Below are 26,049 nucleotides of genomic sequence, written 5' to 3'. Positions count from 1 at the left end.
TCTTTATATCAACGGTGGCAATTCAACTAAATTATCTAAGAAATCTCATCGTTCTTTTGACACAACTTCATATATTTAAAATAGGCTCATTTCTGCTGCCTTTATGTTCAGTATCCTAGTACATAGTAGGTACTCCCTAAACATTCATTGAAGAGACTAACATAGACTGGATAGATCAAGGGATATAGTCAATTTATTGAATGGTCTTATGTTAACAATAAAATACTTTATAAATATGCCTTCCATTTTAAAATAAAAGATATGGCATTGGTTTACAGGCAATAATTTAAGAAATATGTTATAATGATATAGAAAACTGTTCTCAAACTCTTTCTCTTTGTTATGGGTTCTAATGATTGAAGGATCTTTAATGAGAAACTGACAAAATCGCAAAAGCTGTCTTTAATTCAAATTTAATTGAATGCACCTGATAGAATAGTTTAGGTTGTGTTGCAAAGCTCAGTGGTTTAAAATAGCCCATGCTACTTTCTACACTTACTGCATGTACTTCACATATTGACTGCTATATCGACACTGCATTCTCCTCACTCTAGAATCTATACTGACAAAGCAGAAGTATTATTCTGCAACATTGTCTGTTTCTAAGACAGCAGCAAAAGAAAAGGGAATCATATTGGGTTAGGTTCTTCCAGCCTTGGTCTGGAAGTGTGCCTTTCACACATATTTCATCAGCATCAAACACTGACTTCAGGGAGGTAGGTGAATTTAATTCTACCATGTTCCTGTGAGAGAACCAGTTAAAAACCATAATAAAAATAGTAATATTTATTATAGTCTACACTTCTGATCATCAAAAATTTAGTCCAATCTCCTTTACATTTTCAAAATACACACCCCATATCCTCGAAAAAGTGCAAAACCTCTTCTAATCATGACATAGAGCTCAAACTTCAGACTCTGAATGATATAAAATGTACCTATTTAACCTAGCAACATATGAGCTAATAGGCATTATCTGCTTTTCTACAGCCCCCTTTGTATATCCAAGCATTGAGGAGAAATCAATGATTGTAAGGCTCATAAAGTAACCGTAATTGAGGCTCATAGATATTTTCACATGAAGACTTAAACTTTGCTTTTATATTCATTGTCTGTCGGCTCCACGTGCTTTTATAGCAGCACTTATCTCCTGAAATGCATTGCCAAAAGAATCAAATAACAATATACAGATGGTATTAGCAACTTTTTTCTGCCCTCTTTTTCTAGATCAGCAACTTGATCAGGTCTATGCCATACTTTATAAGTTACCATACATATAACTTTACATAATATTTTACCACAACATGACCTGGAATTTCATCTTTCCAGTTTCTGGTGTTTTCCTCACTGCTCAGCAATGAACAATTAAGCCCTCTCTACATAATTTAAATGTGTCTTACAGCACCACCTCCTTCCTAGCACCAGGTTATGTACTAGTCACTATGCCATTCTGCTTAGTACCTAACTTGGTGCTAGGAATGAGGTGATGCTATAATAGGACTTTTTGTCCAGACTGGTGTGTAGTGGCATGATCTGGGCTCACTGCAACCTCTGTCTCCTGGGTTCAAGGGATTCTCCTACCTCAGTCTACTGAACAGATGGTATTACAAGCACCCACCACTCCACCTGGACAATATTTGTATTTTAAGTAGAGATGGCTGGTGTGCCAGGCTGGTCTATACTGGCCAGGCTGGTGTCAAACTCCTGGCCTCAGGTGATCCACATGCCTTGGCCTCCCAAAATGCTGAAAGGCATGAACCACCACACCTGACGAAACAGAAGTTTTTTTAGACCCTGTAAATTAAGTATTTTCACCAAATTATATTTAAATACTTAGTCACATACATGGACCATTAACCTAAGTTATAAAAGTTACTTAACATTGTCATAAATTACTGCTCACTTATTAAATGCTAATTTTATGAGGAAAGAAAGCTTTCACTAGTTAATATTGAGCACAAAACCTTAGTGAAAAGGAATAGTTAAAACAATGACAATGTGTTATATTTATGTACACACTAAGATCATAGAACCAAGTTAGGCAATGATTTGACAGGTTCATTATCAGGCTACCTACCAAAATGTATCAAGAACATGTAATCTGGACTTGACTTCTAAAACAAACATCAAACAAAACCATAAAAAGGACAAACAGAGACTATTTCCCTGAAACATAAATACACTAATCTTTACCTTTTTTTCTATCTAACTTTTATTGTAGATTGAGAAGGTACGTGTGCAGGTTTGTTGTGGGGGTAAACTGCATGGCACAGAAATTTGGTTATTTTAGTTTAGCTATGAAATAACCCAGGTAATAAACATAGTAGCCAATAGGTAGTTGTTTTTTTTTTAACTCTCCTTCTACCCTCAACCCTCAAACATATGTACACACTTATGTAAATACTATTCCTCATTTTGTTTGGGCAACTTGTCAAACTGGTAAATAATTAGCTTGTGTCAAACAACATCTAATACAGTGTTTTGCTGTTACAGAAATTCCCTCTTCCATTAAAAAATAATAATGTTCCAAAATATGTTAGTCATCCCTTACCAGCATTTTTTAAACACTAAAACATTACTTATATTACAAGTATCCCATAAAGCTCTCAGAAACAGGCTACTGTAAAACAAAACAAAAAAGAAATCTTTTTTTTTAAACAGAAGTTTGCAAAAAATAAAAAAAGGGGGTACAGTGAATATAGAACCCCACAAATACAATTTAACTTAACATTATTAACTTAAAATTTTTTAAGCCTGCCAAGGGTACAACAAATAACAGCTGAGGAACAACACCTGAATAAACAATTCAAAGAAGAGAACTTAGGGCAATTAATCTGGCGGCAAAACCCATGAACAAGAGTTGGGGAAAAGACAATGGAATAACATGGGGGAGAGGATTTGCTTGTGTTTCTCCAGGTCCAAATCAACAATTAGTGTGGGCACCATCCAAATATTTAAAGCCTTATCATGAGTGGCGGTTATCACTATTGCAGTAAGTACTCCTAGATTTGGGGCAAAAGTAAATAAATAAATAAATAAATTTCACATACTGGGATATATTTCTTTCTTTTCTTTATTGACATATGATTTCTGGTCTTAGTATATTTTATAATAATTCAAAGAATGAAACAACTATGTTTAGCCCCTCAAAACCTAAAAGCACACAAAAGAAAAAGTGGTTCTCTAAGTTAAAAATATTAAATTGGAGAGTTCATGTTTTGGCAGAGGCTGAAGTGCTGTACAATAAGCCCCATTAAATTGCTATTAATTGGTTCCGTAAGGGGATATTTAGCATTAATAGCACCAATCAACCCTCTTATGATAGCACATAGTTGCTTAAATGGTACACAAAAAGTAATAACAATTTCAAGTCATACTCACTGAAACAAACAGCTTTATTGTTTGGAAAATTGGAGGCAAGGTAAAACCACAACCAAAAATAATTTGGCCAAAATTAGAAATTAAACAGAAAGAGCTTCGGATATTATTTATGACCCTAAAACCAATAAAGGCCCTGTTCTAATCATTATTATTCATTAAAATTTGTAATCAAACTCTTTGATTTCAAAGTTGTGTCAAACCCCCTTATCTTTTGGTGGTGCGAAAGTTACAGATGGATTTTATTTTATTTTATTTTATTTTTTATTTTTTATTTTTTTAGAGACGGAGTTTCGCTCTTGTTACCCAGGCTGGAGCGCAATGTCGCTACCTTGGCTCACTGCAACCTCCGCCTCCTGGGTTCAGGCAATTCTCCTGCCTCAGCCTCCTGAGTAGCTGGGATTACAGGCACGCGCCACCGTGCCCAGCTAATTTTTTGTATTTTTAATAGAGACGGGGTTTCACCATGTTTACCAGGATGGTCTCGATCTCTTGACCTCGTGATCCACCTGCCTCGGTCTCCCAAAGTGCTGGGATTACAGGCTTGAGCCACCGTGCCCGGCCGGATTTTATTTTTATTTTTATTTTTTGCAAGCATGTATATTTATTGAGAACGAGAAATAAATCACAATAGATTTCATTAACTCCAAAGTGACACGCCAAAATTATAAGCTGTTTCCTGTGTTAATGCTTCTATGTTTAACTTTCATAGTTCTACACATTAGTCAGAACTTGAGTGGGGAATATGACTACCTATAAACCTGTCTCATCCTTGGAAAGCATCTCCCTCAGTGCATATTCTTACTGAAATTTTACAAAAGCTTTTAAAATGCACCCAAATATTTATTGCAACTTTAATTTTAGTTATTATGGGTCTGATTACAGTCATGGCCACAGCAGCTGAGGCCAGAGTGGCTTTGCACTTCTCCGTACAAACTGCTGAATTTGTCAACAATTGGCAGGAAAACTCCACTTTGCTGTGGAATTCTCAAACAAAAAATACATAAAAAAATAGCTAACCAGATTAATGATCTTAAGCAAGCAGTCCTATGGCTTGGGGACAAAGTAATTAGTTTAAAATATAAAATTCAATTACAGTGTGATCAGAATACTTCTTATTATTGTATTACTCCTCATCCTTGCAATGCTACTGAATACCACTGGGAAATGATTAGGCGTCACCTACAGGGAAATGAGGATAATTTGACTTTGGCTATAGCTAAGTTCAAGAAACAAATTTTTGAGGCATCTCAGGTTCATCTTGCTTTATTGCCTGGCACAGATGTTCTTGCTGGAGTTGGGGACAGCCTCTTCAACATTAACCCACTAAGATGGATTAAAAACTCTCAGTGTATCAGCCATCGCAAACTTTGTGTTGGTTTGTGTCTGTTTATGCTGTTTGTTCTTAGTCTGTAGATGTTGGAGCTGACTTCAGAGAGAGACCCGACACCATGAGCAAACAATAATAGCAATGGCAGTTTTTAATGAAAACAGAGGAGGATATGCTGGTGGAAGCAGCAGAGGAGAAAGGACTTACATAGTGCCTACACAAACTGGCTGTGAGTAACATATAAACCAGGAACAACAAACCACAGCCAACTGCAGGAGGCCTCTGGGGAGGCAAGCTTCTCCATGTCTCATGTTCCAGTGCAGGGTAACCTGGCTCTGTTACCATAAACATTGTGCTCAAGGATGTAAAACTCTTTTGTAGCAATAAGACTTAACCAGACTTGTAGGCTTATTGCAAGGCCCGTGTTCCACCAGCTGTACAGAGATAATAAGCTAAAGATAACCACGTTATTGTTTTGTGAAACTGCCAAACCTCCACTGTTATCCATCTTTAAAATGACACACCAGTTCTGGATCACTGATTCACCCCACCTCCACATCACCCTCTCCCCATCATCACTACACCACCTACCCTATAGATCAAAGTAATTATAATCAATACATACTATAGAAGATCAGAGCTCAGGGACTCTGCAGCCTCCAGTTTGTGCTCTGGCCCCTGGTCCCACTATATGCATTCTTAATCGGTCTTTTTCTCATTCCTTCGTCACCACCAAACTGGAGGTACCTGTGGCTGATGTTTGGGGGCTGGCTCCCTACAAATAATAACCATTCTGACTGACATGTGATTATATCTTACTGTGGTTTTGATTTGCATTTTCCTAACTGTTAGTAATGTTGAATATCTTTTTACATATTCTTGTTGGTCACACATATCTTTTCATGTTCTTTGTCCATTTATTAATGGGGCTGTTTATTTTTTGCATGTTCCATTGTTTAAATTATTTATAGATCCTGTATATTATACCATTGTCAGATGCATAGTTTGCAAACACTTTCTCCCTTTCTGAAGGTTGTCTATTTACTCTGTTGATAGTTTCTTTTGCTGTAAAGAACCTCTTAATTACCTAGGTCCCAGTTGTCAATAGTTCCTTCTGCTGCAATTGCTTTGGGAGTCTTCATCATAAAATCTTTGCCAGTTCTTATTTTCATGATTGTATTTCCTAGTTTTTTCTTCCAGGGCTTTTATAGTTTTAGGTTTCATATTTGAATCCTTACTCCATTGTGAGTTGATATTTGCATATGATGACAGGAAGGTATTCAATTTCAGTCTTCTGCATAAGGTTAGCCAATTATTCCAGCACTATTTATTGAATAGAAAAGTCTTTCCCTATTGCTTTTGTTGACCGTGTTGAAGATCATTATACTATCTGAGTTAAAACTGTAATATAAGGCTACAGTCACCGAAACAGCTTACAAAAAACAGACACATAGACTAATGGAACATGAGAGAGAATGCAGAAATAAAGCCATATGTCTTCATCTTTTTTGTTTGAACTGTTATATTAAAAACTAACAAAAAAATTATGTTGAAATTTTTTGCTAGTTAGTGTGGCACGTACATTTTCACATTTCTGTATAGGAAGAGATTGCTTTCATTCATTGCATATCCAAACAGCAAAATCTAGGTTAAACCAAATTTAACTAAAATAAGTGACAATGGAATATCATATTTCTTTTCTCTCTAATACCACATTCTAAATTTTATTAACCTTGGATATATGTTTGCCTAACCTATGTGGCCGTAAGTATCTTTGAAAGGAACTACAGTACATGTATTAAGTTTTGTTACATACGTGGTCCTAAGATGAATGCTAACATTCTCCTAAAAGTTATATGTTGAAATTTTAATGCTCAGATGATGGTATCGGGAGGTGAAGCCTTCATGAAGCTATTAGGGATTAGCACCCTTATTAAAGAATGCTTAGATCGCTCCCAGGCTACTTCAGCCACAGGGAGGAGATGGCCATTAACTTTGAACCTATGAACCAGGAAGCTGGCCCTCATTGGGTGCTGAATCTGCTGGTGCCTTATTTCTGGACTTCTCAGCCTCTAGAACTATGAGAAATATATTTTTTTTCTTTTTTTATTAACCAGAAGGAAAATATAGAACATTTCATAAATTTGTGTGCCATTCCTATATAGCAGCAATGCTAATCTATTGTTCCAAGGTACTGCCAAAGCTAGCACAAGTTTCTGTGGTTTATAAGCCACCCAGTCTTTGGTTACAGTAGCCCAAACTGATTTAAACACAGGATTGGTGCTAGGTAAAAATTTAAATAGAAATGCGTGTGTGTGTGTGTGTGTGTGTGTGTATTTCTTTTCTTTTTTTAAAGATAGGGTTTCACCATGATGGCTAGCCTGGTCTTGAACTCCTGACCTCAGGTGATTCACCCACCTCGGCCTCCCAAAGAGCTAGTATTACAGGTGTGAGCCACCGTGCCCAGCCCGTGTGTGTGTATTTCTTAGAGTTTCAGGTGTGTCCTAAAAATGTGCCCAATGACTTATATTTAATTTTAACTGTTTTATATTTATTCTCCAAACATGGTTTTTAAACATATATATTAAAAAATAATTATTTATCTTGAACAATTTTCTGATATGTGAACATTTCAGTAAACATCCTTCACTTTATAGTAATTCGATATATTTAATGGATGTGAGAATCTTGTTATTATTAGATTTGTAAATTTGAGTTTATTATCTATGTTTTAATTTATTCAAGGCTCTGTGCCATAACCATTTCCTAGGGAAACGTTTTTATGGAAGGTGGCATTTCTCAGATACCTCTAATGAGAAAACTCATATCATTAAATAATATAGTTCAGATGTTGTCCCTGCTCAAATCTCATGTTGAAATGGAATCTGCAATGCTGGAGATGGAGCCTGGTGAGAGAGAATTGAATCATGGGGGCAAATTTCTCATGATTTAATATCATTCTCTTGATACTGTCTTCAAAATAAGTGAGTGAATTCTCACAAGATCTGGTTGTTTAAAGGTGTGTCACACTTCTCTCTGTCTCTTTGTTCCTATTTTCACCATGTGATACACCTGCTCCCTCTGCACCTTCTGCCATAATTGTAAGATTCCTGAGGCCTCTCCATAAGCAGATGCCATGCCACTATGCTTCCTGTACAGCCCGCAGGACTTTGGGCAAATTAAACCTGTTTCCTTCATAAATTACCCAGTCTTGAGTATTTTTATAGCAATTTGAGAACACCCTAATATAGAATATTGATACCAGCGATGAAATATTGCTATAAAGACACCTGAGAATCTGGAAGCTTCTTTGGAATTGGGTAATAGGTCAAGGCTCAAAGAGTTTTGAGAGTTCAGGAGAGAGGAAGATGAGGGAAAGTTTGAAACTTAGAGACTGGTTAAATGATTGGGACAAAATTTTGATAATGATACGGACAATTAATTCTAGGCTTAGGATCTCTCAGATGGAAATAATAAACTTATTGGGAACTGGAGAAAAGGTCACTTTGTTATGCCCTAGCAGAGACCGTGAATGCATTGTTCTCCTGCCCTAGGCATCCATGGAACTTTAAACTTGAAAGCGATGCAAACACGTCCAGCATGTTTTATTTTGTTGTTCTTGTTTTTGTTTTCCTTTGTTTTAGGCTTGAAGCAGCCTGTAGTCATGGTTTTAGTTTCCGTCTTTAGTGATAAGCAGAAAAGACAGATGAAGAAGGGGCTTGACTGGCCTAACCAGAAACAAAAACTAAGAACCCACGACTGTATTCTCTATCCTGGACACCTCTGGTTGTGGAAGAAATTTATAAGTGGTAAAGTGTTCAAGATATAGACTGATTACTTCTAGTAGCCCAATTTTAGATGCAGTAGCAAATCAATAACTGGAAATTGGAACTTATATTTAAAAGGGAAGCAGAGCATAAATGTTTGCAAATTAAGTAGCCTGACCACGTGGCAAAAAGAGAAAGATTTTTTTGAGAAGAAATTCAAGCAGGCTACTGAGCAACTATTCTCAAGAGAAATTTGTATAACTAAGAAGACAAGTGCTGATAGCCAAGACAAAGAGAAAAAGGCATTTCAGAGATCTAAGAGGCAGCCCCTCCCACCACAAGCCCTGAAACCTAGGAGGACAGAACGGTTCCTGGGCCAGGTTCTGAGCACTGCTACCTTGCCTGGACTTGGAACACCACTTTTGCTTCCTGGCTGCTGGAATTTCAATCCTTGCTCAAAGGGGCCTAGGTATAGCCTGTGCTGCTGTATCAGAGGGTGTAAGCACTGGTAGCATTGGTAGCTTCCATGTGGCTTCAAGCCTGCAGGTGCACAAAATGCCAAAGTTGAGGCTTGGGAACCATCATCTAGATTTCAACGGATATATGAAAAAGACTGGGTGCCCAAGTAAATGCCTGATTCAGGGGTGCAGCTGTCATGAAAAATCTCTACTAGGTCAGTCCAGAGTAGAAATGTGAAGTTGGAGTGCCACACAGAGTACTCATTGGGGCACTGCCTTGTGAAGTTGTGAGATGGCCACCGTCCTCCAGATTCCAACAATGATAGATCCATCTGCACTTTGAACTTTGTGCCTGGAAAAGTTGCAGACACTCCATGCCAACCCACCAGCCTGTTAGAGTAGCCATAGGGACTGAACCCTATAAGGCCACAGGGGTGGAGCTATCCAATACCTTGGGAGCTCACTTATCAAATCAGCCTGTCTTGCATGTGGGACATTACATCAAAAATTATTCTGGAGCTTTAAGATTTAATAATTGTTCTACTAGGTTTTGGACTTGCATGTCCTCTGTAGCCACCTTCTTTTAGTGGGTTTGTCCTTTTTGAAATGGGAATGATTACCCAATGCTTGTACCTCCATTACATCTTGAATGTAACTAACTTTTTTTTGATTTTACAGTCTCATAGGTGGGAAAGACTTGCTTTGTCTCAAAGACGATTTTAGACTTTGGACTTTTGAGGTAACACTAAAATGAGTTGAGACTTTGGGGGATTATTGGGAAGGCATGATTATATTTTGAAATGTGAGAAGGGCACGAGATTTGGAAGGGACTCAGAACAGAAAAGCACAGTTTGGGAATTTGTCCCTGGGCAAATCTCATGTTGAAATGGAATCCTCAGTGTTGTATGTGGGGCATAGTGGCAAGTTATTGGATCATGGGGGAAGATTTCTCATGAATGGTTGCGTACCATTCTCTTGGTACTATCCTCTTCATCGTGAGTGAGTTATTGCAGGATCTGATTGTTTAAAAGTGTGTGCCATCTCCCCTTTCTGCTTCTTTTCTCCCACTTTGGCCATGTGAAGTGCCTGTTTCTCAGCATTTTGCAATAATTGGAAGCTTCCTAAGGCCTCCCCAGAAGCAGATGCCGCTAGGCTTTCTGTATAGCCGGTAGAACTGTGAGCCAATTACATATGTTTTCTTTATAAATTACCCAGTCTCAGATATTTCTTTATAGCAATGTGAAAATTGCCTGATACAACAAAGATAAGGGAAAACACAATAAGTTTGCCAGCGTCCCAGCCTGGTTAAGTGTGCGAGGTGGCTGAGTGTCTCAAAGCCCAAGCAGATCCCAATACCATGTTGCTTCCCCAGTGTGGCAGTCCTGAACGAGTTCACACAAATTTACTTCTCTATTTTACAGAACTGTTTTCAGGATTTCTACTATACATTTAATCTTCCACAGAGTTGACAGATTTAATTTCTGAAAGGCAGATCAAAAAAATATTACTACGCTATTCAACGAAAAATAGTCTAAATGCCTTAGGAAGGCAATCAGGCCCTCTCTCATCAGTCCCAGCTATATCATTCTAATCTCAGTTTGCTCCATTTTGAAGTGTCACATCATGTACTTATTTACATCAGTCCAGGAGGTTTGGCTTGTTACTTTCCTGCCTCTCTTTTATAGGATATGATAAATTTTCTTCCTGGGGTGCGCTTTCGATCTGGACCAGGCTAATGCATTACGCTATATATTTCCAAAGGTCCTTTCAAGTGCAGTCTTCAGCTAAACAATTATTTGACCCTCATACACAGACCTAAATTTCTGCTACATAAAAGAATTATTTCCCCGGACTTCTCAGTATAATTTGTGTTAAACTTGTGTATGCTCTTTATTATATTGTAATTTGTTTTAAATGTGTCATATGTCTCTCCAATTAGATTCATGCATTTTAAGGTTAGGAAATACATTTCATTATGAGCTTCCTATAATCTAAGCTATTTGAAAAACAAAACAGGCAAAGCTTTCTCAAATGTATATGTCTCTCTTGATATAGTTCACCTCACTGCTAATTTCCATAGACAGAAATGTTATTTAAGCTTTATGTATGTTTTTAAATATATGTTTCCAGTACTAACTTTATTCATTCCATCTTGATTTAATAGAAAACAGGTTTTCTTTTATTTGCACAATATGTTCCACTTGATTGATTCCCTTAATGGTTAGCCTTTCTTTGTTTACCTCATCTTCTCAGATTTACCATTTTAAGAAGAAAATTTCCAAAGAAAACACAATTTATTCAGTTTTCATTAAATTTAAGTTTTAATTGAACTTAAATTTCTAAAAATTTAAGTCATTTTTGCTATTTTTTATATGTACAAAACAAACATTTTAGAGTTCTTTTTTTTTCACTTTACCTAACAAGGGAAATGCAATCTTTAGAATCAAATTCAAGAAAAGCCTGGATATGTCCTATTCTTTTTAATCCAAGACATGTTTATTGTAAAATAACATTTAGATCACTTTGATACATTTGAATCATGGCAATGTTAAAAGTATTTCCATGTCATCTAATTTGGTGCTTTTCAAACTATGTAGAGCAAGTAGAATTTTTTTAAACTTCTATTTTTTCATGGACTGACACATTTGTAAAATACGATGAAAATAAACTACTAGAAAAAAATACTCATACACCAATTTTAAACCTTACCATTTTAGAATTAAAATGTTATATTGAGCAGGCAAAAACTTACTTTGTTAAATGTCTATGATAGCTTACAAATGTCCATTTCCAACTATTGGATTACGTATGGTAATAATAGATACTAATAATAGTCAAATGACAGAGTGAATCATTACTAAGATGAGGAGCACATCCACCTGAAGGAGATACTAACTGGCACATAAAGGAGTTGTCATCTCTTTTAGATGATACAGAGTGAATATGAAATCTACAGATTGTGACAATAAACACTCCAAGCAGAGGAATCAAATTTTCCTGAAACTCAAGAAATAAAAATCACAAAATATGTTTTGAGACTGATAAGTACTTTAGAATGTTGTAATTGAGATTACTTCCTAGCTCCCCTCTATTACTATATAGAATGTGAATCGGGATACATAAGAGATGTATAAAGTTGAAAAATGAAGAGTAAGTTTGTTCAAAGATCTACTACCTACAAAAGAAATGCCTTCCAGTGAATTCAAATGTCTTATCTCCCACTGATTATAATTTTCCATTCCAGATTAGAGTTCTCCCTATATTACACTAAGTAGTCTAGTTACACTCTATAAACATCACAGCACTTAATATGAGATACTTATTGTATTTATCTGTGCTTCTTAGCCATATTCGACACCCCTAATTTGTCCTTTTTACTTAGATTATCTTGCTGAAGTTTCTCTCATGCCACATTCTCCATGTTTCTATCTCTCTGGTTTTTCTTGTCATCTTTTTATGTAAGACACTTACATGCTGAAGTTTCTCAGCCTTCTGTAACTGGTTCTTTTCTCTTACTACTTATTACATTGTTCTTTACAAATGTATCTTCTCTAATACAACTGCTATGAAGATCACCTATACATTTCTAATTTCCAAATCAATATATTTAACTATGACCACTCTCCCGAGTTCTTTGCAGGCAGAGGGCTAATGGTTAACTCTGCTTGTATATCTCACAGGAATCTCCAACTTAAAATGAGAAAAAAAATGGTGATTTCTAATTACCTCTCTACTTGTATGCACTCAGAATTAGAGAGCAAGCTAGCTAGTAAGCAAGCAAGCAGACAAACAATATTCTTCCCTCCCTGCCAACACACACACACACACACACAGACACACATACACACACAGAGTAAATTATTTCATCTTCAGACATATCTCCCAGTTATATTCTTCTTATACACTATCTAGAACACACATAAATATAACTTATCCAGAAAAGTCTTCCTGTTTTATAAAAATGAGTATGAGTCAGAGAAAGCAGACCATACCTAAGGAAAAAGAAATCACACCCTCAGATTTATATTAATATTCTGTCTAGTCTTTCTGAATTCAACTCCAATATGCTTTTGATTAACTCTTATATCATGAAGCATCATTATAAGTAGGAGAAAGAAGACTGGAGGAACATGGAGAGGAGGAAAAGAGGAACAGGAATGTGAGGAAGAGACAGAAGAGTAGATGGAGGAAAAGAGAAGGAAAAATAAGAGAAAAAAGAAAAAGAGAAAATGATACTGTCATTTACATGTACATGAAATTCTGAAAACTGCCATTAGGCCATTCTAAGGCAGATACTATTCCCATTTTACAGAAGAACAAACTAAGGCATAAATATGCTAAGTATCATGTACAAGGTAAAGTATAAAATGGCAATGTCAAAAATTAAGAATTGTCTTAATTTCTATGGTTACAAAGGTATTATTCATATGCACTCTTACTACCATGTAATATTTTCTACTCTTTTCTGATGATAATTCTTATTTTTACTATTAGAAGAATTAGAGAATTATTGAATGCTTTATTTTATACATAAGAAATATTTTAAAAGCCTTTGATACTTTTGACACAAAAAAATAAAACAATAGGAGAAAGATGGCTCTTGAGGTCAAGTTACTTGCAGAAAAGATTGAATAAAATAAAATAAGATGATACTGGAAACATTTAACATTCATCAGTTCAGGCTCTTAGAGTTCTTGCATGCTATTAAATCACTGACTTAGCAGTAGATAAGCTTCTGACATTTTAAAAGACAGAAGTGAGACAACAGTAGGCAGCAACTGGAAATTATTCATTATTATATTTTTAGAATTTGTTTTTCCTACAATCTCACATATTTTATGTTCCAACAAATATCTTAAAATGGTATTTAACAATTATTTTAAATCAGCTCTCAATTTTGTTATCCATGATTAGTCATTTTAATTATTCATGGAAGCTAATTAAATTAGCTAAATAAATATCCCTACCTGCTTTAGGAAAATCTTCTTAAAATTGTCATCAGAACATGATTGTCTAATAAGGAATTATACACTAACACAAAGTAAATTATACATATTTGTTTTCAGGGTAAGCTGAAGAGAATTTGAGCATTTGGTAAAATGATTTGAGAAAACGTCTTTTTCTGTGAATGTATGAATATATACTCCAATAATTTGATTTGATTTAGAAAATCATAAAATTTATGTTCAAATATTATACTCCTCCGTCTCAAAACTATCACTACTGCACGTGAATTTGGTGTCAAATTCACAAATTCCTTGAACAGGGGTGCATTTATTCAAGACATATTGGTTAAACCCTTTCTTTGTGTCAAGCATTGCTCTTAATGCTGAAAATACAATAGTGTATTATAAACAAAAAAAAATGACATTTTTGTACTGCTATTCTAAGAGTAGGCCAAATAATGAACTAAATGGAAAAAAAAAATAAATAAATAGTAGGTTAGATGGCAATAAGTCTAGTAAAGAAATGAAACAAGGAAGAGTAATAAAAAGTGTTGGCTGGCCTTGCTCTCTTAGTAGTCAGGAAAACTCTCCTAGAATTTCAACAGTCAAAACCTGAAGAAAAGCATTGACTAGTTTTGAGGAGTGAATGATATCTGCCAGGATTTAACAGGCTAGTTCTTGTTTTTATGCAGGGGATACATTGAAAGTGATAAAGACACAAGTAGGAGGAAGATTCAGGAGTGCTGGAAGTAGAAGGGGTGATATATTTTGAAGTTAGTGCCAAGAAGATGGTTAGTATGTGAGGTGTGAGATTAAGAGACAAGTCATGATTTCTCAAGTGTTTGGCCTGAGCTATTTGAAGGATGTCATTGTCACTTATTGGCTTAAGTAGCCCTGTGAAAGATGTTTGGGAGAAGATCAAGTGGTCAGTTTTAGAGATATTAAGTTTGAGATGCTGGTAAACATCCAGATAGCTCAATAGATTCAATCAGTATACAGATATATAGATTTATAATCCAAGGAAAATAACAGGTTACAGTATATATGTATGAGCCATCACTAGAAATTTTTTTTTTTTAATTATGAGACTCAATAAAGTAAATTGTTGCAGAGGAGAAGTTGTGATGACTGGGTTCTTGAAAGTCCATACCTAGTAAGTCAGATGAAGAATCAGAAATAAAGAAAGGAAAAAGTCAATGAAGTTGGATAAAAATGTGTATATTATTCTGTAATATGTACTGCTTTACAGCAGAGTAAGTATTGAAAGACAGTAACTAACTTATAAGCAGCATATCTTTTTTACGCTGGGTAAAGCCAGATACAGTGAAGGGTACTTAATATGATCTTACTATAAAGTTGTTAATTTGCCTAAGAAAAATTACATCAGGAACAATAATTTTAAAAATCAGTCGTTTTTATATTTACAAATGAAAAATGTTAGAAACCCTTAATCAAAAAATAAAATAAAATTTAATCTAAAAGACTCTTTCTCTTAAGTGTCTCAGTACTATTCCGAAATAGTTTATCAATTTACAAAACTAAAACCAAGATCCAGTTCTACGTAGAAGTCAAAGATTAGAATGCAATAAATTGCACAGTAAGTAGGGGTGATTGTGCAATGAAGGATAATGGCAATCCAGTGTTAATCCCCTATGCAGCCTGCTAGGTTTCTATAAAGACCTTCCACTTGAGATGTGAATGCCAGTACTATCACAGTTCATGCAAAATTATTTCTCTAAATAATGAATGTGTACATTTCATTTCTTCTAAATGTTTAATTTTTTTTGCAATGTAATAATACCTAAAAATGTAAAAATCCTTGTTTTACCTTCAACTAAAATCTCAATAATAAAAAATTATCTTGTATGAGGCAAATAATTAGGAATTTGTTACTTTTCCATTACTTTAAGGTGGATTGCCTGTCAGGGTCTGGACACATGTCAGAAACGACACAATAACTAGTATCATTTTAGAATCCTACTCTTTGAAAATCCTTGATTTGTTTGATTTTCATTCCATTTGTTGCATTGTGTCCCTGGATTTAACTGTGTTTTTCTTGTAAGTTTTGTGTTTTTCATAGTGGAGTATTACAAATATTAGTAACATCTGAAGGGCACTTTAAAAAAAACTTTTTCTAATTCCTGTATGATATTTAAAAATCCCAAAACTTTACCTTGATATTAAAAGTAAATTATACCAGTTCTGAAACTAATATATCAAAATTATATTTTATATAATAAATACTCATTGCTTACATATGGCCTCAGTAGAACTATAGAAAAAGCATATAATTTAAAACTGCATAGAAATGGTTTTGGATCTTTAAGTGCCATTCACGACCTGTAGGAACTTATAAAAGGTTTTAATCTTTCCTTTCCCTCTATGAATTAAAGTTGATATAACTCAATTTATAAACTGCTCATAGTGTTATAATTACTAAACAATAAATTATATATCATTTACTTGGCAATTATTAACAAATGGACCAAATAATTTCTTCTCTTTTTCTTTTTGCTAAAAACCTAGCTAGAGCAAGCTTGAATGGAATAAGTGATTGCATTTTATTTTTAGAACAAAGCAACAAAAATGTATTCAATATTTTTGTAAAACAAGATCAAGCTCTATATTATTACCTATACAAATATGTCTTTCTCATATTAAGTTAAATTAATAGTACTTTTCAAACTTATTAAACACTGAAAGTGCTTGAAATATTATTTATGCATATGTTATCTAATATATAAACATATATTCATAATTTAGTTTTCTGACCTAAGAATGTATTTTCTCATTCTTTAGTACAAATTCTATGGATATGGATTTGAATGAATAACATTTCAAAACATAATTTTCATGAACTTAAATAGTATTTTTGAAGCAAGTAAACTTTCATAAAAAGTGAGGTGGTCACTATTTTTAAAAAAATCATTAAAAATCAATTCAAAATAATGTTGAAATGATTAATCTTTTAATATATATTACCTATTACTTCTAACAACTTCTGTGACTTTGGCTTACTATTTTCTATAGAAACTAATCAAACTCTATGGTAATTTGTATGTACAATGAACTACACAAAGACAAAAACCTAGAGACATTTTTCATGTATGAAAAAAGGTTAAGCGTTTGTAATTATCCCTGTGGATAGTGGTTTCAATAACAGCATACTATTGACATATCAATGACAATACCTCATTATTATCTATGATGTAATTAATTTGAGTGTGTGAAATGCATTGAACACCTTCTATTAAAATAATGCATAAAGTATGCATCCTGTTTGCCACAAAATTAAGGTTAAAAGACAGGAATGTTTTTAGAACAGGCGTGTTAGGATTTAATCAAACTATCAATAATATTTGGGATAGAGAAGAAACAAATAAACACATTTTAAAAACTCACCTTATCCAGAATACATATCTGTTTCTTTGTTTGAGCATCAAGTATTTCAATCTCAAAGTAAATTTTTTTTGAATGTTTGACTGCTGGAGTCGGTTTTAGAGGGCCCGCTGATAGTACAAGTCTTGACAAAAAGTGAAAATTTCTCATATCATTCCTCAGTATGAACCGTGTAGCTCCTTGGGAAAATAGTTCTTTCTTGCGTTCTGAAGCGAGGGACTTCTGCCTTCTGAACATTGTGTGAACTAACAGGAGGATCTGTCATGTCAAAAGTAGACAATTGCAAGTGTGTTCCTTTTGCACCAGTTAAATACTGCTGGAGAACCTTCAAAAGGTCAAATGGTATGCCATTCCAAGAGTTCAGTTTAATTTAGCAGGCTTGAAAACAATGACTGATCTTATTTCTATATATAACATCCTATTATGATTTGCTGTGTAAAGTATTACTTTACCAGCAATTGAATTATTTCTTGCTTTCTCCTTTTATCTCTGCTTTGTAATATGACTACTCTTATCTGAAATTCCAAAGCAAGAATAGACAGAACATTTCATTATCTCTGAATTCTGGATGCACTAACCTTCAAAAACACACACACACACACACACATTCTCATTGAGATGCATTTAACATTAGCAACGTGCTATCTTAAAGTTAAATTTTTAAAAGTCCTAGTACATTATTATATAACATTTAAAAAATGTTGTCTGAGGTAAAGATAAGTGGCATACATATGTTTATATATGTTTTATATATAAATATTTTATATGTGCATGTGCACTTAAAAATTCTAAAATGAAAAATTAATTTTTATCAATACTAATAAATCTCAACTAACAAAATAACTGTTACACGATATAAAACGGTGAATTCTTCACTGTACATAAAGAATGAAAAGATAGCAAACTATGAGATTATAATTTGTAGAGAACAATTTTGTAACCTGGAGAAAAGAAGTAACCATTACTTTAACATTGTATATCTTTGGAAAGCTATTGAATTGATATATAAAATCAGTAGTAAGCATTGCATTTTCCACAAAACTATGTTACGGAAAATACAGATAGGTAGCCTCAGAATGAACAATGACATGTGACAAACATCGTGGCAAAGAGATTTTAGAAAGACTCCTAGTCTTCTGAGACATGTAACTGTGGTGAAGAAAAAAACTGGAAAAAAAAATGGAAATAAATTATCACTGATTCAAAATTATATTGATGGAAATATTCTGGAATGTAGTTTTCAATGAAAACATGAAAAGGAAAATGACAAAAAACATAGAGGAGGAAACCTGTTATCTACATAAGGCTAATCTTTATAAACAACTAAAATAATGTATTCATTTATAATTTTATTACATATTATGCCCTAGGGAGTCACCTTATACTGTTCAGTTATGTTCACACTTAATCTTTTATATATTACATTACATTCAATATTTTATATTTCAAAAATATAAAATATACTCATGTTTGAGTTTTTACATATATATGCAGGCACACATTGTGCAACTTTATCATGTAGTTGTTCAAACATGAAATCGTCTTTAATTTCTCAGTTTCTCCCACATGTCATATCTAATCCACCAGAGATCCATGACACGATCTGCTCACCATCCCCACAGTTACAGTCCAAGCATGAAGCTCACCTGAATTGCATATCCAAACTGCTCTTCATATCCCAACACTAGTCAATCAGTAGTCTATATTTAACACAGCAGCTAGAGTGACCTGGCTCTATATAAAGTGGGTAACTTAATCTGTTTAACACACTGCAAGGGCTTTCTAATCTCTGCAGAAGAAAAAAAAAATTTTTTTTTTTTTTTTTTGCAGAGGTTTGCAAGATTCTGCATCACCCAGCACCCTATGACATCTCTGACCTCATCCCCTAAACTATTTGCAGCACTTAGAACAGTTTTTAACATAAAGTAGGTGATCAGTAAACATGTATTAAATTAATTAATGACCAAAAAGTGTAATTTGAATTTGTAGGCAGAATGATGTGGTGATAAGTTATTGCATTATAGTGAAACAACCTAAATATGATTCATATAATATTTCTCCAGATATATTTTTTATTAAAAAAAAAGAATAGTTGACCAGGTGCAGTGATTCACGCCTGGAATCCCAGCATTTTGGGAGGCAAAGGTGGGTGGATCATGAGGTCAGGAGCTCAAGACCAACCTGGCCAACATAGTGAAACCTTGTCTCTACTAAAAATACAAAAATTAGCCAGGCATGGTGGCAGTTGCCTGTAGTAGTCTCAGCTATTTGGAAGACTGAGGCAGGAAAATTGTTTGAACCTGGGAGGCAGAGGTTGCAGTGAGCTGAGATTGTGCCACTGCGCTCCAGCCTGGACAATAAATCTAGACTCCATGTCAAAGAAAAAAAAAAATAAAAAAGAAATAGTCAAAATAATTCAGAAGTTAATCTAAATTCTCATAGCCAGAGTTTGAATAATTCAAGCAACAAAACTACTAATGATAATGGTTCTAAACTCAAAAAACAATATACCCAGGAGTTCATTTCTGTATAAATAAATGATTAAATAAGTAACAAATAAATGAATAAACAAGTAAGAATCAGGAAAAGTTTTCCTTGGACAAGCCTTCCAATTTTTTTAATATACTGTCTCCTTGAGTGTGAGTTTCAATTAGTGAAACATTTACAAAAAAAATAATGAATGAAAAGGGGAAAATAAACACTCCTTATAGAGGAGAAATTCAGAAAATAGATAGCATCTTAACCACCTGACCAAGTCTACAATCACTGTGAAAAGTCATGTTGCTATTCATGTACCCATTATGTCATGAAAGGAGAAGAATGCTTCACTCCTGTAATATTCTTCCAAAACGCATTATCTCAATCCAACTGTAAGAATACATGAAGGACAAATTGTGGGACATTCTTCAAAATACCTGACCAATATTATTCAAAAGTGTCAACAGGATAAAAAAAATTCGAGAAAAATTGAGACTGTGACAGATCAGAAAAGCCTACACAAGGACACTACTGGAGCATTCGATGTGCTATCCAGGATTGTTTTTTGGAACCAAAAAAGAACGTTAGTGGGAAAATATGTTGAAATAAATATAGCATCTGTAGTTTAATGAACTGTATTTTATCAATGTTAATTCTGAATTATGGTAAATCTACTATTGTTATGCAACATGTTAAAATTAGGAGAAGTTGAGTGATGAATATACAAATATTTCTACTTTTTTCTAAAGTCTAGTAAAATCATTCCAAAATAATCTACCCACGAAAATAATAACTAAGAATGCAGAACTAGACAAAAAGTTTGGGGGTAGGGAGCAATTATCACTTTAAAGATGAAAATTGCATGCTTCAGCAAAGTCTCAGGATATAAAATCAATACGCAAAAATCACAAGCATTCGTCTACACCAATAACAGACTTAAAGAAAGCCAAATCAAGAACAAACTGACATTCACAATGGCTACAAAAAGAATAAAATACCTTGGAATACAACTCACAAGGAATGTAAGGGACCTCTTCAAGGAGAACTACAAACCACTGCTCAACGAAATCAGAGAGGACACAAACAGATGGAGAAATATTCCATGTTCATGGTTAGGAAGAATTAATATCGTGAAAATGGCTATACTGCCCAAAGTAATTTACAGAATCAATGCTATCCCCATCAAGCTACCATTGACTTTCTTCACAGAACTGGAAAAAACCACCATGAACTTCATATGGAACCAAAGGGAGCCCGCATAGCCAAGTCAATTCTAAGCAAAAAGAACACAGAAGGGGGCATCACACTACCGGATTTCAAACTATACTACAAGGCTACAGTAATCAAAACAGCATGGTACTGGTACCAAAACAGAGATATAGACCAATGGAACAAAACAGAGGCACCGGAGGCAACACAACATATCTACAACTATATAATCTTTGATAAACCTGACAAAAACAAGCAATGGGGAAAGGATTCCCTGTTTAACAAATGGTGTTGGGAAAACTGGCTGGCCATGTGCAGAAAGCAGAAACTGGACCCCTTCCTGACACCTTACACTAAAATTAACTCCAGATGGATTAAAGACTTAAACATAAGACCTGGCAGATAAAAACCCTAGAAGGAAATCTAGGCAAAACTATCCAGGACATAGGAGTAGGCAAGGACTTCATGAACAAAACACCAAAAGCATTGGCAACAAAAGCCAAAATAGACAAATGGGACCTAATGAAACTCCACAGCTTCTTCATGGCAAAAGATGCAGTCACTAGAGTGAATCGGCAACCAACAGAATGGGAAAAAATTTTTGCAGTTTACCCATCTGACAAAGGGCTGATATCCAGAATTTACAAAGAACTCAAACAGATTTACAGGAAAAAAACAAATAAGCCCATTCAAAAGTGGGCAAAGGATATGATCAGACACTTTACGAAAGAAGACATATATGAGGCCAACAATCATATGAAAAAATGCTCATCGTCACTGGTCATCAGAGAGATGCAAATCAAAACCACATTGAGATATCATCTCACGCCAGTTAGAATGGCGATCATTAAAAAATCTGGAGACAACAGATGCTGGAGAGGATGTGGAGAAAAAGGAACACTTTTACACTGTTGGTGGGAGTGTAAATTAGTTCAATCATTGTGGAAGACAGTGTGGCGATTCCTCAAGGCCTTAGAAATAGAAATTTCATTTGACCCAGGAATCCCATTACTGGGTATATATCCAAAAGACTATAAATCATTCTACTATAAGGACACATGCACACGAATGTTCATTGCAGCACTGTTTACAATAGCAAAGACCTGGAATCAAACCAAATGCCCATTGATGATAGACTGGATTGGAAAAATGTGGCACACATACACCATGGAATATTATGCAGCAATCAGAAATGATGAGTTTGTGTCGTTTGTAGGGACATGGATGAATCTAGAGAACATCATCCTCAGCAAACTGACACAAGAACAGAAAATGAAACACCGCATATTCTCACTCATAGGTGGGTGATGAAAAATGAGAACACATGGACACAGAAAGGAAAGTACTGAACACTGGGGTCTATTGGGGGGTAAAGGGGAGGGCCAGTGGGAGGGGGAGGTGGGAGGGATAGCCTGGGGAGCAATGCCAAATGTGGGTGAAGGGGAGAAGGTAAACAAAGCACACTGCCATGTGTGTACCTACGCAACTCTCTTACATGCTCTGCTCATGTACCCCAAAACCTAAAACGCAATAAAAAATTTTAAAAAAAATGTTGCAGGGAGTACAAAATTTCAGATATTATGCTACTTATTACTTTATAATGTATACATGAAGTAGTTTTACAAACAAAATATTATCATTTGCCATGGTATTTTACAAGGTTTTTGCTAAGTATATCACAATGAAAATAACAGTGAATTAATGCTCATATTTACTAGATGATGGATATTATTTGGTAAATTATACTGCAATTTAAAATATATTTAAAATTTAAAAAGAATAAAAATACACAGTTTTAAGATGGAATCTTTATTCCAGTTGCATTTAGTTATTAAAAATACTAAATAGAAAAATTATATTATTGTTCTTACCTTTATATCTTTTGCATTTTTCAACAAAAAGCATTCCGTTTCAGTTTATTTTCCATTTGAGGTGTTACATCTTTTCCGTTCATTTTTTAAATTAATAACAGCCTTAGAGCAGTTTTAATTTACACAAAAAAAATTGAGCATAAGGTACAGGTTTTCCTTATAGTCTCTTGCATATCCCCATCAGTTTCCTTTATTATTATTTAACATATTTCACAGTGTAGTACAATTTTTACAATTGAAGAATTCATATTGATTTTTATTATTAACTAATTTTAATAGGTTATTTTAGGTTTCTCCCTTTGTGTTTTACTGTTCTATGAGTTTTGACAAATGCATAATGTATCCACAATGACAATATTATGCAAAATAGTTTCAGTGAACTAAAATATTCTATGCATCAAATATTTATTTCTCCTTAGTCCCTCCAAGCTCTGGAAATCGCTGATGATTTTACTATCTTCATAGTTTTGCCTTTCCCATAATGCCAGTAGTTGGAATTATATAGTATATAATGTTTTCAGACTGGCTTCTCTCATTTAGCAATTTGCATTTAAACTTCCTCCATGTTCTTCATAGCTTGACAACACATAAATCTTTTTAATTCCTGAAAAATACCTAGTTGTATGGATGTACCATATTGTGTTTGCCCTTCCTGTTGAAGGAAACCTTGGTTGTTGCTGTAAGTATTTATGTGCAAGTTTTTATATGAATATAATTTTAACGTTATTTAGTAAATACCTATGAGTATAATTGCTGGATTGAATGGTAGGCTATGGTTAGCTTTATAAGAAACTGCCAGAATGTCTTTTAAAGTGGTTGTATCATTTTGCATTCCCACCAGCAATGAATGAGACTTGCTGTCACTCCATATTCTCTTCATCATTTGGTATTGTCAGTGTTTTGGGTTTTAGCATTCTAATGGATGTTTTGTGGCATTTTTTTGTCTTAATTATTTCATAATGACAGGTAATATTGAATATATCTTAATATGTGTATTTGATATCTGTATTTCTGTTTTTACAAGGTGTTTGTTCATATCTTTTGTTTGCTTTGTAATTAAGTTGTTTACTTATTTTTGAGTTCTGAGTGTTCTTAGTATATTATTTCATCAGATATATGTGTTAAAAATACAAACTTCCAGCCTGTGGTTTATCTTGGAGGACCTCATGATAAAAATTGTGCTTTTAATCTGTGCTAAATGCTACTCAAATTTCTGTCGGAAGACACTGAATCTGGGGATGGGCAGGTGAAAGATTTTTTTGGTCTCTGAAGGCAAACCACTTTTTCTTCCAATAAAAAGAATTGGAATTCAGGAAGTTATGTAACGAGCAGATTTTCAAAATATTGTATCCGGATGCATTATTCTTGGATGTAGGCAAACACATAGGTAAGAAAGATACATATAGAAAATAGCATTCTTTACTGTAAATTTTATGAATTCAAGTTGATTGTTCTAATTAAAGAGTTACATGGTATCAAGGTTTCTGCTATCTGTCACATTTTTATAACATTATAAATCTTATAGGAATTTTATGAAATCTAATAAGGAAATCTCATAAACAGATTTTTTTGAAAACAGAAGGCTTTATATATATATATAAACATATATATATATATATATATGTGTGTGTGTGTGTGTGTGTGTGTGTGTTTTTCAAATCAGATTATGTGTCTTTCATCACCCAGTCACCCTGCTCAAACATTAAATTATTCCTATGCTCTCACTTTCTAAACTTAAATTGTTATTATACATGTTTACGGGGGAATAAAAGTTACTTAGAGTAAGTACTCTATTAGGCAAATGGTTTTAATGGGTTTGGGCCTTGATCTCCAAAGACACAACCTTGGATGCCATGACCCTGGATGCTGAAATCCTAAAAGATAAAAATTCCTACAGTTTAAAACCCTGAAAATCAAAATCCTAGAAGATCAAAATCCCAAAAACATAATTCTGAAAAAAAGTATTTAAAAATTATATAAAATATGTTTATTTATATTTGTAAATAAGTTTACTTCAGAAACATGAAAAATATGAAAGAATACTTCATAGGCCACTTTACAATAAATTAGGAAATAATGACAGGCATATTTTTGTAAGTATAGACACTGGTATACTAAGAACTGTCACATCAGTATAAAGTATGAGCAGATGAACCATATTCATAAAGAAATAGGTCAAAAGTGAAATGTATAGACGCATAATACTATAGTTGGCAATTTTGTGCACCCAGTATTTTTTTTTTAGCTTTTAACTGTAGTAATGTATAGTACCATTACAGACAACCTAAGTGTTCTAATAAGATTGATCAAAAACCGTGATGGGTGCAGTCACCTTAAAGAGCTAAGATCCTAAGAAATTTTATGCACAAAAACAGATATACAAGAATGATACCTCTTAATTTACTGAGGAAATGTCAAGGACTTTCTGTACTTGCACAACATTAACACACAATGTCAATGTTGTGATAATACAGTTACATAAAGTCAAAGTTGAAAAAAAATACATAAAACAAATTGGAATCATTTAAATATTTTTATACAATTTATATCCTTCCAGTATTGAGAATTAGGCAAAGATGAAATAGCATAGCAAATTGGTGCTACATGGGAAGAGAAATACATTATATTAGATTAAATAATTTGGCAGGGAATGTATCTTGTATTTTTGCCTGAATTTTTACTTCTTCTGCATTCTTTGAAACACTCACTGTAGTTACTTACATTAAGACAGTGGTTGTGGTCTACCAAATCTGTAAGTATATGCTGCCCATTTGAATATCTGGTTATCACACAGTCACTGTATTTAAAAAAATATTTGCTTTCAAAACACTGATAATAATCACTTTTAAGACTTCACATTTAAGACTTAAATAATCTAGCAAATTTAATTTTAATAGCATTCTTGTGAGAGAACAATTTCACAAGTCTCTTCTATTGCATTCTGTGAAATACAGTAGAAGGAATAATATTTGGCTTCCCCAATACCAAATCTATATTTTGGTTCTCCAGAGAGACAGATCAATAGGATATGTACAGAGAGAAATAAAAGATTACTTAATAAGGAAGTTTACTGGGAATTACTGTAGTTTTGAAGTCCCCTAACAGGCTGTGTGTCAGCTGGAGACCCTGGGATGTCAGTAGCAGGGCTCTGTCAAAAAGTTGGAGACCCTGAAGATGTGAACTCCAAGAGAGCAAAAGAAAAGCCTGTCCCAG

The 26,049-nt window shown here is 34.1% G+C and overlaps 1 protein-coding gene across 4 annotated transcripts in view; it reads right to left on the bottom strand.

The window, feature by feature from the left end:
- TECRL (trans-2,3-enoyl-CoA reductase like) overlaps positions 1 to 17,562 on the bottom strand; it is a 119,267-nt gene extending 101,705 nt beyond the window's left edge. For all 4 annotated transcript variants that reach the window (XM_035293643.3, XM_002745801.7, XM_008993259.5 and 1 more), the window contains exon 1: positions 17,282 to 17,562. In XM_035293643.3, coding sequence (XP_035149534.1) covers positions 17,282 to 17,515 — 234 coding nt within the window. In that variant the 5' untranslated portion in view covers positions 17,516 to 17,562. The remainder of the gene's footprint in view (positions 1 to 17,281) is intronic.
- Positions 17,563 to 26,049: the final 8,487 nt, after the last annotated feature.

Source organism: Callithrix jacchus, chromosome 3 (genome assembly GCF_049354715.1).
Source record: "Callithrix jacchus isolate 240 chromosome 3, calJac240_pri, whole genome shotgun sequence".
NCBI lineage: Eukaryota > Metazoa > Chordata > Mammalia > Primates > Cebidae > Callithrix > Callithrix jacchus.
The sequence above is the reverse complement of the archived record's forward strand: the minus strand, read 5'-3'. Positions and strand labels throughout refer to the sequence as shown.